An 18179-nucleotide genomic window follows, 5' to 3' on the forward strand; every position below is an offset into this window, starting at 1 on the left:
ACACTCATTAATGTAGGAGGAAGCTAAGGTGTAATAACTGACAGCAAAGGAACAATCAAAAGCATAAAAGCAAACACAAGAACCAAGAAAGTTTTTTACTGTTGGGGCAAAGAATCTTATTGCACTGCAAACGCTTTCAAAGTTATTCTTTTTGAGAGCAAAATTCAATGCCTAATAACTCTAATGAGAACAACAATAATGAGTCATGGAATACATAAAATGATGTTTTTATGCATTGGGAAATAGAAAAGTATGATATATATTTTATATTTAATGAAGATTTCAATGCCAACATATATATGCTTTACATATATGGTGTTTAAAAGGTATTATCTTAAGTTATTTGGAAATTTCACTTATATAAAACTCCTCAGCACCCTAGGCAATGTGGCATAAAATAAATGTTACTGTAATTTTGAATTTATATATATAAAACACTGTTTCAGCGAATACTCATCATGATCTCATTTGATTCACATAACTCTGCATTATAGGGGTATTTTGTTGCTGCAGTTAAACCTAGTGTATTCTGACTACCATAGCGTTCACGCTGGTTTATATGCTTTTGTGAGTTTGTGTATTTAAGTGTCCTTGAATATGTGTATCCCTCTGTGATAGTCCACATGTGTCTTTGAGTATGCATACATTAATACATCATCAACATATATCTGTGTGTCTAAGAATATTCATATGTGTAACTATATATGGGTATCTAGAATATGTATATCTGTGAGTATGTATACATGCAAATACATTAGGACGTATATACATACATGTGCATTTCTAATCTATAAACTTGACAGAATTTTTAGTAGATAAACTAAAACATGCTGCTTTCAACTCCAGTCCTACTGTCAATATACTTTGAGCAGGGGCCACCACTCTCTGACCTCATTGTGTAGAGGAGGGTCCCGTTGTCCACCAGTCTGAGCAGCTTGTTGGGTGTGGTCATGTTATGAGCCACCGATTTCTTGCCATTGTGGAAGAAGGTGTCAGGAGTCCAGATCTTACTAGCCAGGAGATTGTTCAGTGGAAGAATCTTCATGGGTCCATCAAATTTCAGTCTTTCATCATGCCATGTCTGTCGAAAAAAGACATCAATAGTGTACTCCTAGGGACAAAAAGAGAGAGAACAATGTTTCAGTAAAGTTCTGGTGAGGGTCCACATTACCTTCAGCAACTATTAAGTACCTTGAAATATTTCCTCTGATGCAGAGAAGAAACAGTCTGTTAACAGTAGTTGCTTGTAAGAAAGGCAAATGATTATGATTGAGAAACAGTGCCATGGTGATCAATAAATATGGACAAGGCTTTGCTTAGGAAGGTCATTGACAACACTGACCCACACATCAAACAAGCTGACCACAAGACTTTGCCTTACAAAAAGACAAAGACAAGCGCTCCCTTCTCTATGCAGCGATGTTTTTTTGTTTGTTTGTTTGATTGTTTGTTTTGAAGCAGAATCTCGCTCTGTTGTCCAGGCTAGAATGCTGTGGTATCAGCCTAGCTCACAGCAACCTCAAACTCCGGGGCTCTTGCCTCAGCCTCCCGGGTAGCTGGGACTACAGATGCACACCACCACGTCTCTATTTTTAGTAGAGACGGGGTCTCGCTCTTGCTCAGGCTAGTCTCGAACTCCTGAGCTCAAACGATCCTCCCGCCTCGGCCTCCCAAAGTGCTAAGATTACAGGCGTGAGCCACCACACATGACCTGCAGTGACATCTTTATAAGAATAAACTCCTTATCTGATCTCTCCTGTTGAATGATCCCATATGAACATCAAAGGCCAATATAACAATTACCATAATACCATATTATGAGCTTCAAAACCAAAATCTTATTATTTTAACACACATTTCATCTGAGCCTCAAAATAACAATATGCCTGATGGGTAAATAGCTTATTATATTTAAGAAATAATTAAATATTATAAATAAATAGGATGAAAACAAACACAAATAGAAAAATTGGGTAAATGAACAGCAAATTCATGAAATGGACAAAAATTGCTAAAAAACATGAAGGGAAAGTTCAAATTTTTTATTAATCTAAATACAAATTAAAATAACAATAAATGTTCCAGGTTTTGGTGACAGAATAAATTGTTTGATTATTTGGGTGCATCTTCCTGTAGCTATTAATTATAAAATCTGAACAACTATATCTATATCTATATCTATATCTATATCTATCTATATATATGCACTTATATTACTCAAAAGCAAAGGAGAGAGACCAAAAGCAGATAAAAACCCTTAAAAGATGGCAGCAGCAATGGATTAGAATTGTTAGTTTGTGGGTTTTATTTCCTGAAGATGCTCCCCAAACCTAGAATTCTTTTGGCATATATAACAGCCTCACTGGCTCAGGGTGGCAGAGAATCCTGAATATTAGGAGTGTGGCTCCTGAAAGTAATACAGTCACAGAAGGGATGGGCCCCCAAATCTGGGTATATACTCTGCCCAAAATCCTGGCTGACAACTATGCTACACACAAATGGGGGAGACTCTGGGGCCCAATTTTTAAAAAGCAGGTAGAAAAAAATAGGGTTGTAGTCCACTAAATGAAAGAACTGTGCTGGGTGATGGTTGTGAATTTGCTGCCATTTAGACTGAAGGAATTCCTCACTCCATTACAACTCCGGTAGCAGAAATCTGAAAACTTATTAGCTTAGTGTATCAGAGGAAAAACTCAAGACTGAAATATGAACTGAAAATTCATGAAGAAGTCTTGAAAGCAAGAGGGTGAGTCCCAAAATCTGAATACAAACTCTGCGCAGATCCTTGACTGACCACCAAACTACAAAAGGCACAGGGGACACTTCAAGGTAGCCAGAAGGTAGCAAGATAGCAAGGTAGCAAGAAGCAGCAGCATCCAGAAGTTGCTGCAAATCCTTTGGTTTAAAATCCCCTAATGGCTTCAAATCATACCTGGAATGAACTTTCCCTGATGTAAGCTGTCCCCTGCCTTCCTCTCTGAGCTCTTCTCCAAATACCCTTCCCTCCACAGACTAGCCAGTCCGAACTCTCTTGCTCCAGTACACCAAGTGCATTCTTGCCTAAGGATTTAAAGGTAATATAATTTATTGTCTAAACTGGAACATTTTAGAGAGAGAGAGAGGAGGAGGCTGTATCAATAACCATGACAACAAGTGTAAAGTAGGACTGTGGCAGATGAAAAGCTGGAATTAGACTCCCACATAAAGCTAAGATCCTGAAGGGATCCAGCCTCAGCAAAGGGGTGAACTACCTAAAATGAACTGACAAAGCCAGCCCACAACACAAAAATTCAAAAAGGAAGGGGGAAATGTTGAGGGGAAAGCATTTCGACTGAGATTTAGCAAACTCAATCCTAATCGAGAGAATTGGAACCCATTATATTAAGTGAAGTATCCAAAGAATGGAAAAACAAGCACCACATGTACTCACCAGAAAATTGGTCTCCCTGATCATCACCTAAATGCACATCGGGGAAGGATACCAATTGGATATCAGACTGAGACAGGGGTGGGGGAGGGGTGGGTGTATGCCTACATGATGAGTACGTTGTGCACCGTCTGGGGAATGGTCATGCTTGAAGGTGCTGACTCGGGGAGGTGGGGGGTGGGGGGAGGGGATGGAGGTATGACTACATGGTGAGTGCCAGGCGCACTGTCTGGAGAATGGACACGCTTGAGGCTCTGACTCAGGGGGATGGGCAGGACACGAACAATGTATATAACCTGAACTTATGTACCCCCATGATGAGCTGAAATAAAAAAAAAAAAAAGAATGATGTTCAAATGTATACTATCTGCCTGATCAGGAACCTACAAGCTGAGAAATTAACATAAAACATGGCCTTAGGCTGGGGATACCACTAGATTGACTTGCAAAAGTAAGCACAAGAGCACTCTGGAGGGACATAACCACAAATTAGTGCTTACTGAAAATAAACTCACTATCCACCACAACAAAATACCTAAAGAAATGGTCATGAGCAAGAGTCATCTAATATAATATACAGTTGAATTAGAGACTCTCCAAGGACTTCATATAACAGAATTATAAAATAGAGATTATGAAAGAACTATAATTAATATGAAGATTATGGAGGGAGAGGAGCAAGAAAAAGCAGATTTGAAAGGGGTCTATTTGAAATTGACCTTTGGTAAAAGAAAAATAGTCATTGAAAATAAAAACTCAATGAGTGAGTTACATAGCAGATTAGATATCACTAAATAGAGATTAGTGAACTGGAAACTACACCCGAGGAAAAATTGTTTGGTTTACATTTCAGAGAGATAAATGATGGAAAACATGAAAGACAAGTATAGTAGTATGGAGGATAAAAGGAAAAGGTTCAGCATGTGTCTATTATGATTTTAAATGTGAGAGAATAGAGAAAATCGGGGAAAAACAACATTCAAAGTAGTAATGGATAAAGTTTCCCAGAATTGTTGAAATATATGCACCCTTAGCTTTAGGAACCATAAAGAGTTGCAAACTCACTAAATTAAAATAGATCCCAGCCAGCACATAATGTATTTAAAGAACACCAAAGCAGAGATCATAAAAATAGCAGAACAGAAAGGACATATTATCTACAATAACATGACCATTTGACTTATAGCAGACTTCTTTTTTTTCATTATTTTAATTGTTTATTTTTAAATATTTCCCTTAAAATCTAGCTATACTGATTTGCATTCTTTTTTTTTGTCTTTCTGTGCCTGATTTATTTCACTTAAAATAATGTCCTCCAGTTCCATCCATGTTTCTGCAAATGACAAAATTTCCTTCTTTTTCATGGCTACATAATATTCCCTTGTGTACACATGCCAATCTTCTTTATCCATTCGTCCCTTGATAAACACTTAAGCTGATTCCACATTTTAGCCATTGTGAATAATGCTGCAATAAACACAGAAGTGCAAATATCTTCTGGTTACATTTTATACCTTTGCCTCACCCAAGCGAGGATTAGAGCCATTCCCTTCCCCTCTACAATGTTCACTGTGTCCGTGTCCATTAGTAGTGAATTTACCCCCCCAACCCCCTAATCCTTGGAGACTATTACTACCGTGTGAGCACCATAGTGTTGATCAGTTAGTACCAATTTGACGGCGAGTTCATGTGGAGGCTATTCCTCCAATCTTGTGATATCTAACTGCGGATAATGGGCTCAAGCTCAATCCAGGAAAATATAAGAGGTATAGCAGACTTCTTAAAAGCAACAATAGAAGCCAAAAGATAATTAAAATAATACATCTTGAAAATGTTCACTAAAAAATAACTGTCAACCCAGAATTCTATAGCCAACTAGATTATCAAAGTGAAGTCAAAATAAAGATAGTTTTTCATTTGTATAAATTTAGGGGGTACAAGTGCAATATTTTTCCATGGATATATTACGTAGTGTGTTTAGACAAATAAAGTAAGGTGGAGAATTTACCATGGAAATATCTTCACCCTTATCCCAGATTTTCTCATGGCTGGGTCACTTACAGCCTTCAGGTCTCATTCAAAAATCACTATATCAGAGAGGGATTTCTTGATCATCCTCTCAAAAATAGTAATCCCCCCTTCTCCTTACCATGAGTTATTTTTCTTCTTCATGGCACTGAGAAAATATATCTTTGTTTACTATTTCTTCTACTTCAACAGCCTGGATGTTCCATGAGAGCAGGGACTTTGTTCTGTTTGTTGCTATATCCTCACACCTAAAACTCTACCTAGTATATAGTTGATGCTCTACAAGCATTTTTCAATCAAGGATTGAATGAATCCTCATGAAAAGAACTACTAAACGAAGTTCTTCATGTAGTTGAAAATGAAGCCAGTAGGAGGAAGCAAGAAGGTATAGTGAGCATAAGTACTGACAAACTTAAGGGTAAACTAAACAATTAATGGATATCTACAAATAATAGTAAAGGCTATAAAAACAGGGTGGAACAAACATAATTAGAGTGACCTAAATGGGAGGAAGGAGTAGAAACGTGGGTTAATGCATTCTTGTATTATTTGGGAAGAGAGTAGAGATATTGAGTATCATTAGATTTTAGGCAAAGTATGTTTATTAACATTTAAGGTAATTACTCAAGAATATAATTGAAATAGAACATAAAACTTATAAAACAATAGACAAAAACAAATGAGAACATAGAAAATGCTTCAGTGTTATAGAAAGCAAAGAAGAAAATAAAGCATAGAAAAACATGGGAAAAGGATACATAAAATAAGATAGTATAAATAAACTAAATATAAGTGAAGGATAAATAAACAATGCAACTATGTGCTATGTACATACATGAGGCATACCTAACAACATATAAACGTACACAGTTTAAAAGTAAAGTGATGGAAAATATGTTATGGGAATATCCTATTTTGGGGGTGAATCCATATAAAAATAAAGGTGATAGAGCTATAAAATGCAGACAGAATGGATTATAAGACAAACATTTTTCTTTGGGATAAAATATTACACTAAAAAATTAAGGCTCTCAAGTGGAAAATATAACAACTTTAACTTTGTATGTACCAATAGCATGGACTCAAAATACATAAGGGAAAAACTGAATTACAAGGAGAAATCAACAAGCTCATAGACTCTCAATAAGTGAAAGAGCAATCAGACCAACAATATATATGATTAAAAAATTAGAACAACCCAATTGACAAGCATGAGCTAACAAACACTCATGGTCTTATCTGCTTAACACCCAGTAAATCATAAATAGACCATTTATCCAAAAAAATGAGTATGTGCTAAGCCATATGGCAAATCTCAAGAGACACAAAAAGATTTCATATCCTATGGACCATCTTCTTTCAATATGAGGCATTAAATGAGGAATTAGGAACATAAAGTTTTACATTTGGAAATTGAAAAACACTATGAAATTTTTTTTAAAAAATCATAAATGATATTAGAAAATACTTAAAACTGAACAACAGTGAAAATGTTATGAAATCTTGTTTTGGGTGCCTAAAGTGGTACTTGGAGGGAAATAGCCATAAAGAAGTCTTAAAGGTAGTCTTAAGAAAAGGAAAACCGGGCACGGTGGCTCACGCCCATAATCCTAGCACTCTGGGAGGCCAAGGTGGGAGGTTTGCTTGAGTTCTGGAGTTCGAGTCCAGCCTGAGCATGAGCAAGACCCCGTCTCTATAAAAAAATGGAAAAATTAGCCAGGCGTGGTGGCGCCAACTGTAGTCTAGTTATTTGGGAGGCTGAGGCAGGAGGATCACTTGAGCCCAGGAGTTTGAGGTTGCAGTGAGTTATGATGACATCACTGCACTCTAGCCCGGGCAACAGAGTGAGACCCTGTCTCAAAACAAAACAAAACAAAACAAAGGAAAACCAATAAGCTAATCTACCTTAAGAAATCAGAAGGACCACAGAATACCCCAAGGAAAGTAAAGAAAAGGATGATCCAGATAAGAGTAAAAATCAGTGGAACAGAAAACACAAAGAAATAATACAGATGATGAACAAAACCAAAAATACCCAGGTTGCTTTGTAAACAATAACAATATAGAAAACTTCTGATAAGTTTAATTAAGAAAAAGAGATAAACTTAGGGGAAACAGTCATGGGTAGAGGTAGATACATGAGGATCCATTATGTTATTTTCTCTACTTTGATGTGTGTGTGTGTGTGTGTGTGTGTGTGTGTGTGTGTGTAGCCTCTATAGAACAGATTGTAGGGAAATAAGAGTAGAGACGGGAAAATCAATTAGGGGCTTGTTAGAGTTGGACATGCCAAAAATACAGAAACGATGGTGGCCTGGACTAGAGTAGTAGCAGTGGAGGTGGTGAGAAGCAGTTTAATTTGGGATCACATATGAACATAGATACAAAGACCATGAATAAAATAACACCAAAGTAAACCAAGAAATGTATAAAAAGTAAAACATAATTATCAAGTTGAATTCTTTTAAGGAATGTAAAAACAACCTAATATTAGGGAATCTATTAATATAATTAACCACATTAACAGATTAGAGCAGAAAAATCATGCAATCAATCTTAATATGAGCCAAAAGAGAAACTGAAAATTTTAAATACATTCGTAACTAAACACAAACACAGGGACACACACACACACCCCTCTTAGAAAACTATTAATATTTAATAAAAATGGAACATGTAGTGAATATCTGTCATATTCATTACTGCTTACCATCACTTGTCATTTGGCCCTTTTAGGAGATATTGTGGAAATTCTCATATTATAAGTCCTGCCTTTTCAAATTAAAAGTCAAAACTTAAATTTCCAGCATTTCTTGGAGCTAGAATCAAGCTAGTGATCTAGGAGCCACCAACACACACACACACACACACACACACACACACACACACACACACACACACAAGCAATAATACAAGTATTATGGTATATATCTTATTGTGAGCATGTCTGAGTTTCTGTAGGGTAACTACTGATAAAATTTGTGATTCATTAGAGTGCACATTTTTAAATTTTTTCAGATAGGGCCAAATAATTTTGTGATGGTTTGTATCAATTTATAATTCCATTAGCAGTGTATGAGAGCTCCATCTCTCTCCACTTTTGCTAGTACTTTGTGTTGTCACACTTTATTTTTGACACTTTGATGGGTATGAAATGGTACCTAATTGATTTTATTTGCATTTTTCTGACAGTCAGAACATAATATCATTGCTTTTTAAAAGCAAAAAACAGAAACAGCCCAAATGCACATTAACAAGAGAATGGATAAATATATGAGTAAATATTCATACAATGTAATAATCTATAGTAATTAAAATCAATGAATTAGAGTAAAATGCATCAAAAAGAAAAGCTTTTAATGCACAGTTAAAAAATATGTTGTTGAATGATATGCATGCCATGATGTATTTTATATAAAAGTTTGGAAATATGAAAACCACTATTAGCTATTTATGAATGTATGTAAAATATATATTCTAAGGTATAAATCTAAATTATGTATGGAAATTACAAAAAGAAAAAAGCAAATTTATAGTTGTAACTATTTTTTTTTTTTTTTTTTTTTTTTTTGAGACAGAGTCTCGCTCTGTTGCCCGGGCTAGAGTGAGTGCCGTGGCATCAGCCTGGCTCACAGCAACCTCAGACTCCTGGGCTTAAGCGATCCTACTGCCTCAGCCTCCCGAGTAGCTGGGACTACAGGCATGAGCCACCATGCCCGGCTAATTTTTTGTATATATATTTTTAGTTGTCCAGATAATTTCTTTCTATTTTTAGTAGAGACGGGGTCTCACTCTTGCTCAGGCTGGTCTCGAACTCCTGACCTCGAGCAATCCACCCGCCTCGGCCTCCCAGAGCTAGGATTACAGGCGTGAGCCACCGCACCCGGCCAGTTGTAACTATTTTTGAGGAAGGAGGGAGAGAGGGAAATGGGATCAGTGTAAGGTACACAGGGGATTTAACCTGGATTTTTAAAGGTTTCTTTTAAAATACAATAAGAAATATGGTACACTTTTAAGATTTAAAGTTGGGTGATGGGTGCTTATTTTTTACATATTATTCTCTACACAGTCAAAACTACTGAGGAAGCCAGAGTGATTATTTGCTCCATAAGTATCCCATGACCTTTTTGACCAAAAGCAATCAGATTTTGACCTGACCATTCTAGAAATGCAATCAATTCCTTCCTTGCAAATTGAGCCCTTGTATACTCTCCAAGGATGATTGCCTCCAAATTGACAAATGAATTCTGTTGTTTTGTGAGGCATTTAAATCAAATCTTCCAGATAATAAGCCTAAGTCTGCCTCCTGGGAAAGGCACTTAATACATTTTCTAGACAGAGTAGAGATGACACTTAGCTCTTGGGGAAGCATTTCTGGCTTGGTGTTAGATCCTGAATGGCTTCAACTCCCCAGTACTGCTCAGTGTGCCAAAGCAGGCTCCCAGAAAGAGCCTGCCATTCTTATTCAACTTTAGCTCAGTGTGGGGCCAAGGTACTTGACAACTGCACTACAGTGAAGGCCTTGCCACTTTCCCCTTACACAGCCCACACCCCTTTATTTTGGCCATCCTTCCTCTCTCTGCTCTTTAACGCTTCTCTATCAGTCTCTATTTTGGAGAATCATAATAAACATCCCTCTTTCTGATGTATTTAGCCCTTGAAATAGTCTTATTGGCATTGTTTATGTGTCCTGCCTGTCTATGCTACATAAAAGTATACCAGGAGATTCCTGGTCATGGACTCCTAGGAACTCCGTGGACATGGACCCCTTTCTATGTTGCATCTAGAAATACCATATCCTATGGAATAAGAAGAAATGTACAGGTCAAGAGACTCTCAAAATAGATAAAGGTTCCCACCCATTCTGTGCCTCAGACTGCCACTAAGGGATGGCTTGAAATGGACATAGCCACTTTTTTCAGTGCTAGGGAGGAAACAGGTACAATAATTTCAAGTCCACTGCCACAAGGAAAGAAGTCCCTGTGCTACTTTCTCTGTAATTTACACATTTTTTTTTCTTTACAGTGTTTGGACATTTGGATAACTTTGTATTATTTTCATAAGCAGTTGTCAGACCAAGATATTTGTTACCTGAATCTGTTATTAAGAAACTTAAAAAGAGGGAGAAATTGTTAGAAATGTCTCCAGAGCCTCTTCCCACCCACACATGCCTGCTTGAATGGAGAAGGAGCAGAGAGAGGAGCTGGTTGGGGCAGGGGCTGTGTGTGTGCTTCTGTGGTATCTCTGGGTGTAGATGTCTGTTTCTATGTATGTATCTATAGAATGCCTTGGACAGCATGTGGGCTGTATGTACTCTATAGCTATTTGTTGTGTGTACATACATTTGTTTGAACGTATTTGTGGATGTTGGTACATGAGTGAGAAGGAACAAGTGAGTGTGTGTGTGCATGCATGTGTTAAAAGAGCCACTTAAATTACCTTCTTATAAAAATCCTAATCCATCATTAATTCCCAGACATACAAAGGAAGAGCTGCCTATCTCTAGTGAATCTGGTTATTCCCAATGGCCTGTGAGCTCTCTGAATATAAGGATCTGTAGAGCCCTTTAATGCAGAGTTGGGCTCCTATTTAATGAGCAGCTGGCAACAAGTTTACTGCATGCCTGTATCTGAAGCTGTGGCCAATACTGGTCAAAAGGTTGAGAGGGAGCAATCTAGACATATAGGCTTTCTTCCTGCCCCTAAGAGAGAGCCATCTCCTCCATTCCTCATATGTCAAACATGCCCTCACTGAGCTCTCCCTATGCGTCCAGTGCTCTGTTAAGTACCAGGGAAGCCATGAAGACTTGATACTTGCCCTCAAGGAGTTCACAGAGAGTCTCCTATACCCCTCTCTTTATTTAACACTTGAAAGACGTTCAGGCCTCTCCCTTCCCCCTGCCTCCCAACCACCCATGTACTTATGACTTTCTCTCCTGAGAACTAGCCAGCTTCTCTGACTCCTAGATCTCACCACTGATTAAAGAGCCATGTAAAATCAACATGCCTCAATCAACTCTCAGCCTCCAGGCTTTTTCCTCTTGCAGTCTACCCTGAAAAGACAATCAGATGAATTATTCTTAAATAGCACTCATATACTTTCACTGTCTACTTTTCACTGTCCATATATTTTCAAATCCACTCAATGGCTCTGCATTACCTATAAGACAAACTCTACCACATCCCTATACAACTATTTGTACTCACCCAACAGGTGGAAAGAAGCCTTGTGCCCTGCCAAGTAGTAGTCCCATTGAAAATAGACATACAGCAAAAAATCTAAGTAGTGAACATGGACATTAAATATTTTTGAGCATATTTTCCCTGATATTAAACAGTAAGATTTTTATTTACAACACAAAATCAGTCATTCAACAAAAACTTCTTGTGCATCTAGTAACTGCCAGACATACAGAGCAGGTAACAGCTATTTTGTTTCTGTAAATGGTAATTATTCAATCAAATATCTGATACTCAGTAGGTATTGACAGGTGGTCTATTAGGTTGAGGCCTTCTGACTCAACACTCCATGGCATTCTTTGCTTTGGCAGTAAGGGACAATGGTGGGAGAAGGGGCAGTCCTTGCAGATGGCTCATGAGTCACCCCTTTTCTAGCTCTCCTGTGCCCTGCCTGATTTCTTGAGTTTGTATTGAAGCTCTCCTTTTGCCCACATCTGTGTAGAAGGACCAGTTTCCAGAAGTGGTTTAGACTCTTTGTTCATACTATATTACTCTGGCTAGTCCACATTCCCAGTAGACAGATCCTAGTTGCAAGGAACAGACTTCTTGTATGACACCACCAGGTGTTTGAGAAACCCCATCACAATAGTCTCCTCACATGACCTATCCCTACCAATATGTGTGTGGTACCAGCAATATGTGGGAGGAGAGGTCAGGGAAAATTTAATTGAGGATATGAGCCAAGCCAATTTTGAAAGATGTACCATGGAAGGAAGAGAAGGGTACTACTGGTGGGGGTATATGCTTTATATGTGAGTAGGTGGGGAAAGCAGGGCAAAGATGGAAACATGGGGTGGTGAGAGCAGGGAGAGCATTCATATGAGATAAGATGTCTCCTTAGAATATAGCTACAAGGCCCTGCTATGGAAAAATACCAATTTATTGTCTTTGATCTGTTACATCTTCTTTTACTTTTACCTTTGAAAGAACTATACTTACCATGTCAGTGTCAGACACAGGGCCAAAACTGGTCACATAGATGTCAGTCTTCACTTCAGTCACTGCATCTGAGCAAAAGAAAGTAGAAAAGCAGAATGTCATGAAAGGATGTTGCCTTAGCTCACAGAGAATCTAGTGCAGTACTCTGAATGACTCTGAATACCTGGCACAGTCATAGGAAAACCCCTCAGAAACCTCTCACCTGTACTACTTCTTCATAGAGATCATGCTAGGTACAGGTTCAAAGTATACCTCTTTAGATATCTTTGAGAATGACAGCAGAATTCCAAAACATAAAAGCTTAGAGAGGGCCATTAGAGATCCCTGACATTCACAGGAGCTGAGCTCTCACACTGGGCTTACTCTTACCTGTGGTAGGTTACAAATGCTTCAGTATCCAACTCTTTTCCACTTTTAGGAATAGAGGATGATTGTACTTCCCTTCCCCTGCCTGCTTAAAGTAGAGAGGGGTAATATGACTGGTTCTGACTGTGGGAGGAAGAAATATGTGCCCCTCCATAGCTGGAGCAATTAATGTCTAATGCAAGACTTTCCACACCATAGTGGTCATGGAAACATATGTTGATGTGGTGCCACCATAAAATTGAAAAAGTCTGGAATGATGAGCTAACATATGGAGGACAACTGCCCTGGAGAGTTGCCTGGATCCAAAATAGACTTTGCATAAATAAGAAATAAACTTTTGTTGGGTTGAGCGACTGAGATTTGGAGATAACTGATATCACTCGATACACTCTCTGCATTCATTTTCCTTTATTGCAACAATCTCTTTTCTTCTCTACCTTCCCACCTCACCCAAGAGCTTCTTAAGTGCTTGTTACTCAGATGGTGCTCACTAAACATTTTTTGTAAGAATGGATTAATCTTACCACATATTTGCCAAATTGGAAAATGATACTGTCTTAGTCCATTCAGGCTGTTATAACAAAATAACTTAGACTGGATCATTTATAAACAACAAAAATTCATTGCTCACAGTTCTGGAGGATAGAAAGCCCAAGATCAAGGTGCCAGCAGATCTGGTGTCCAGAGAGGGCCCGTTTGTCACAGATGGAGCCTTCTGTGTCCTCACATGGTGAAAGGGGCTAGAGAACTTGCTCAAGCCTCTTTTATAAAGGCACTAATACTATTCATGAGGCCAGAGCCCTGATGGCCTAATTACCTCCTAAGGCCCCATCTCTCTTTTTTTTGTATAAGTTTAAAGGGTACAAGTGCAATTTTGTTACACGGATATATTGCGTAGTGGTGAAGTCTAGGCTTTTATTGTATCCATGACCTGAAAAATGTACACTGTACCCATTAAGTAATTTCTCATCACTCACCCCCTCCCAACCTCCAATCCTTCTGAATCTCCAGTGTCTATCATTCCACGCTCTTCATCCATGTGTATGAATTATTTAGCTCCCACTTATAAGTGAGAATATGCAGTATTTGTCTTTTTGTGCCTGGCTTATTTCACTTAACATAATGACCTCCAGTTACATTCATGTTGCTGCAAAAGACATTATTTCATTATTTTTTATGACTTAATAGTATTCCATTCTATATATAATCCACATTGTCTTTATTCAGTCATCTGTTGATGGACACTTAAGTTGATTCCATATTTTTTCTATTATGAAGAGTCCTGGCATCTTTTTGATATACTTATTTCTTTTCTTTTGGGTAGACACTCAGTAGTAGAATTTCTGGATTGAATGGTAGTTCTATTTTTAGGTTTTAAGGAAATCTCCATACTGTTTTCCATAGAGGTTGTACTAATTTACATTCCTACCACAATATATAAGTGCTCCCTTTTCTCTGCATCCTCATCTACATCTGCTGTTTTTTGACTTTTCAGGAATAGCCATTCTGACTGGTATAAGATGACATCTCAATGTGGTTTTAATTTGCATTTCTCTGATGGTTAGTGATGTTGAGCATTTTTTTCATATGCTTACTGGCCATTTGTATGTATTCTTTTGAAAAATGTCTATTCATGGCCTTTGCCCATTTTTAATGAGATTACACTTATTGTTATGAAGTTGTTTGAATTCCTTGTAAATTCTGGATGTTAGTCCCTTGTTGGTTGCATAGTTTGCAAATATTTTATCCCATTCTGCAGGTAGTCTGTTCACTCGATTGATTATTTCTTTTGCTGTGCAGAAGCTTTTTAGCTTAATTAAGTACTGCCACAATGAGGATTGAATTTCAACCTATGAATTTTGGAGAAACACAAACGTTCAGACCACAACAGACACCCAAAGAAGTGAAGTTATTCCACAATTGAGTTTTTCTTTTCCTGCTTCTATGAGCTCTGTTTACCCCATTGCAGCCCAGCTAGCCCACCCACTCTAACATCCCTCAAACCTAGCATAAGCCAAAGAAAAAAGCAGCCTACTCCAGCCTACTAAAATCCATTCCAGCCTACCAAATATTTCCTCATTACAATATATCAAAGAAGTCCCACTCCAGCCTAGCATACCTGACCCCAGTTGAGTAAACTACTAACACAGCTAACAGCAGTAAAGCTCATGTGAGACTTGATGTGTGTGTATAATGGAGCTGGTTACTGCACTATATGGTACAATTTCTTTTCTCTCATGAAGAGTTAGGGAACATATTTACTCCATCTGTACCATATTGAGCTATGCTCATCCAGTCCTGGGTTCTGGCCCAAATGTACTTTAGATCTTGTTGATTTCCTACTTTCCAGAACCATCCCTTAGGCTTAATATACTCTGCCCTTACTCTGGTACTGATGTGTTCACTATACTCAAGGCCACTGCACACATCCACAAACATTCCATTTTCACAAGGGACTATGAGTACCATTTAATAATCAACACTATAATCAATTTACCAAAAGACACAATTTACTTCCAAGCTTAATCAGCAAATAACATGTCTCTGAAACTGGAGCTGTGTTTTAAATAGCTGGGCTCTCATCTACAGCACAGGCTTCCCTGGCAGCTATTTCTGTACTTGAAGGAGAAGAGGCAAAACTTCAGAACCCAGAATATGCCCCCTAAAAGCTCCACACACACTGCCAGGCTCATTGGCTGAAGAAGCAAATGCCTATATACCTATTATGTGGCATAATAATCTCCAACTGCCCTACCCCCATGTACATAAAACAAAATAAAGTCATTAATGTAACAGATCACAATTATATTTGAATCCAGTATTCCAAGCAGGACATTCCAGACATAGAACAACTTTATACATGAGTGTAATTATAAGATTGTAATATAGTCATGCAGACTTACAATAGCCTACAGAAAAGGAGAAGAGATAGTGAAGTAAGCCTACAAAATCAATGGGTACAGTGGGACTGGAGAGTTAATGGGTAGGATGTCCTGATGGCAATCTCAACTGTAAAGTAACCAAGGAAAGTCTTCCATCAACATTGCTTCCTCCTCCTCCTCCTGCTCCCCAACATAGCTCAGTTTCTAATGCCACAGGGATATTTGACATCACTTCAGTGTTCTACACAGGGACCACTATGCCCTATGGCTAGCCCTAATTTTTGGCTAGGAAATCCAGCTGCCTGGGAGCAAGGCACTGACAGCACAGAGAGGAATACCCTGCAGAAGGATGGTACAGTGGTTAAAAGCATGACTAACTGGGTTTGGATCTTCCTGTGCCTTTTGTCACTTAACTCCTCTGTATCTGTTTCTTTATCTGGCAAATTGAAATAATGATAGCACCTACCTCAGAATTTCCCTGAGGATGTAAGGAGATGGTATTTAGAACAGTAATTAGAACAGATTCAATATTCAGAATATGTTAACTGCTGCTGCTGCTTAATATTATTTCAAAGCCTAGACTGCATGAGCCACCCATAAGGACAGGTGAAAAGAACTCACACAGAAAGTCTAAGGCCCTGGGTCCCCAGTGTAGAAGACAGTATCCATCCCCCTCTCCAGTTCTACTGTGTGAAGGAATGATTAGGAATCAGCTATTTCATTTAACTAAATGCAAAGACCAGTGAATTAAACTAAAACTGGTGAGGGCCACAAACCACTGAGTCTAGCATCTGTTTGCAGCCTTCTTAATAGAGACAAATGTGAACTATTAATTAATGAAAGATAAGAGGGGATTTTCTTTTTTATTTTGCAATTATTTATAGATGCTCCTTGGCTCTTCATTTGCTTTGGAGATTTAATTTCTTTCCAATGTTATCTTCTAAAACAAAATGTGAATAAAATTATCTTTTCCTTTTGCAAATTTACTGAAGTATTGGAAGTGTTTGAGTGGTCCTGAAGTGCTCTGCATACATGCATTCAATGCACATAGACATGAGCACACACGTCCTTAACCCTCAATGGGACTCGCATTGGTGGGGAGCTCATTAACCAAGCTCTGCATCATTTCTGCTTCCTGCTGATCTGAAAGAGTAAAGATAAGCCAATCAGCAAATGGTCACTGTATTTATGTTGAGTATGTTGCTCATAATAAACTGTATTTTCTGGTTTAACTTTAAATACATGCCCAAGATACCTTGAATTTTCTCCATAGAGCAGAAACAAGTCTCTATAGGTTTCCCAACTCTAGCTGTTCCACCCCAGCACACACATCCACATTGGTCTTAGCACTACCCTTTGGACCCACAGAACAAAGTCTGCTTCCTATTCCTTTTGAGACTTAAAGACCTTCAGAGATTTAAAGAAACTTATCCTTATATCCCCAAGTCTGCCCTTCTTCCTTTACAGACTAAATGTCCCGAATTCCTTTGACTATCTCCTCTCTTTTGACATGGTTTTGAGCACCCTCACTGTCCGGCATTCATTTGCCTGGGGCTCAGATCTGATTTGTTCCTGGCCCTGTGAAATATTTTTTGTGGTAGAAGTTTGTCACAATTCCATTAGACACACTATCACAAGATGAATGATATGAACAAAAGCCAACTATACCCCTTTATCTCTTTATGGGCTATGATGGATTCTTCAATACCTTAAAATGCTATCGTAAGAATAGTGAAGTTTTGAGGATTGAAGCTTTGGCCAAGACAACAAAGTCCCGACTTTCCTGCTTTCTCACTTCCAGATCACTGGGAATTTTGTAGAGTAAGTGCTAATTGTTGCATACACTTTTCATCTTGAATAGGGACTGGGCTCCTGGAAATGGAGCTCCCACGTGACTAGTTATCTGGGTCTACTAGCTACATGGACTTAGGGAGGGGGCTGCAATGACTTACAGACAAGCTCCTGCAATCTAAGAGCTAGAGTGCTTTGTTCTCATGTTAATGGCCTTTCCATTTGTCTTTGACAATCTTTGAGGACTTAGATACTATTAATATAAGTACTCATTGAATCCCCCTCCCACTCTCCCACAATAGTATTAATCACAGATAAACTCTCTGGAAGAATCACAAACAGGTAGTTTAGGGAAGAAGAAATTACAGAAGACTGTGTCAGAAGTCCTGAGCTCCAATGTAAGCTCTGCAATCGACTCACACCCACTTTTGCAGGTTGTTTGGGCAAACTTCACAACTTTTGACATTTTGTAGGAGTGGGGTCTAGCATTTTGCTTAATTATACTAC

The 18179-nt window shown here is 38.3% G+C and overlaps 1 protein-coding gene across 2 annotated transcripts in view; it reads right to left on the reverse strand.

Moving 5' to 3' along the window:
* The window catches only part of GABRA3 (gamma-aminobutyric acid type A receptor subunit alpha3), a 227723-nt gene that overhangs the window by 84983 nt on the left and 124561 nt on the right, over positions 1 to 18179 (reverse strand). The window contains exons 4-5 of one of the 2 annotated variants that reach the window (XM_045538579.1): positions 12634 to 12701; positions 891 to 1111 (exon numbers count right to left, since the gene is read on the reverse strand). In XM_045538579.1, the coding sequence (XP_045394535.1) occupies positions 891 to 1111; positions 12634 to 12701 (289 nt within the window). Of the gene's footprint in view, positions 1 to 890; positions 1112 to 12633; positions 12702 to 18179 lie in introns of those variants that run through there. The other variant, XM_045538580.1, reaches the window with a different exon arrangement.

The sequence above is a fragment of the Lemur catta genome, chromosome X (genome assembly GCF_020740605.2).
Source record: "Lemur catta isolate mLemCat1 chromosome X, mLemCat1.pri, whole genome shotgun sequence".
NCBI lineage: Eukaryota > Metazoa > Chordata > Mammalia > Primates > Lemuridae > Lemur > Lemur catta.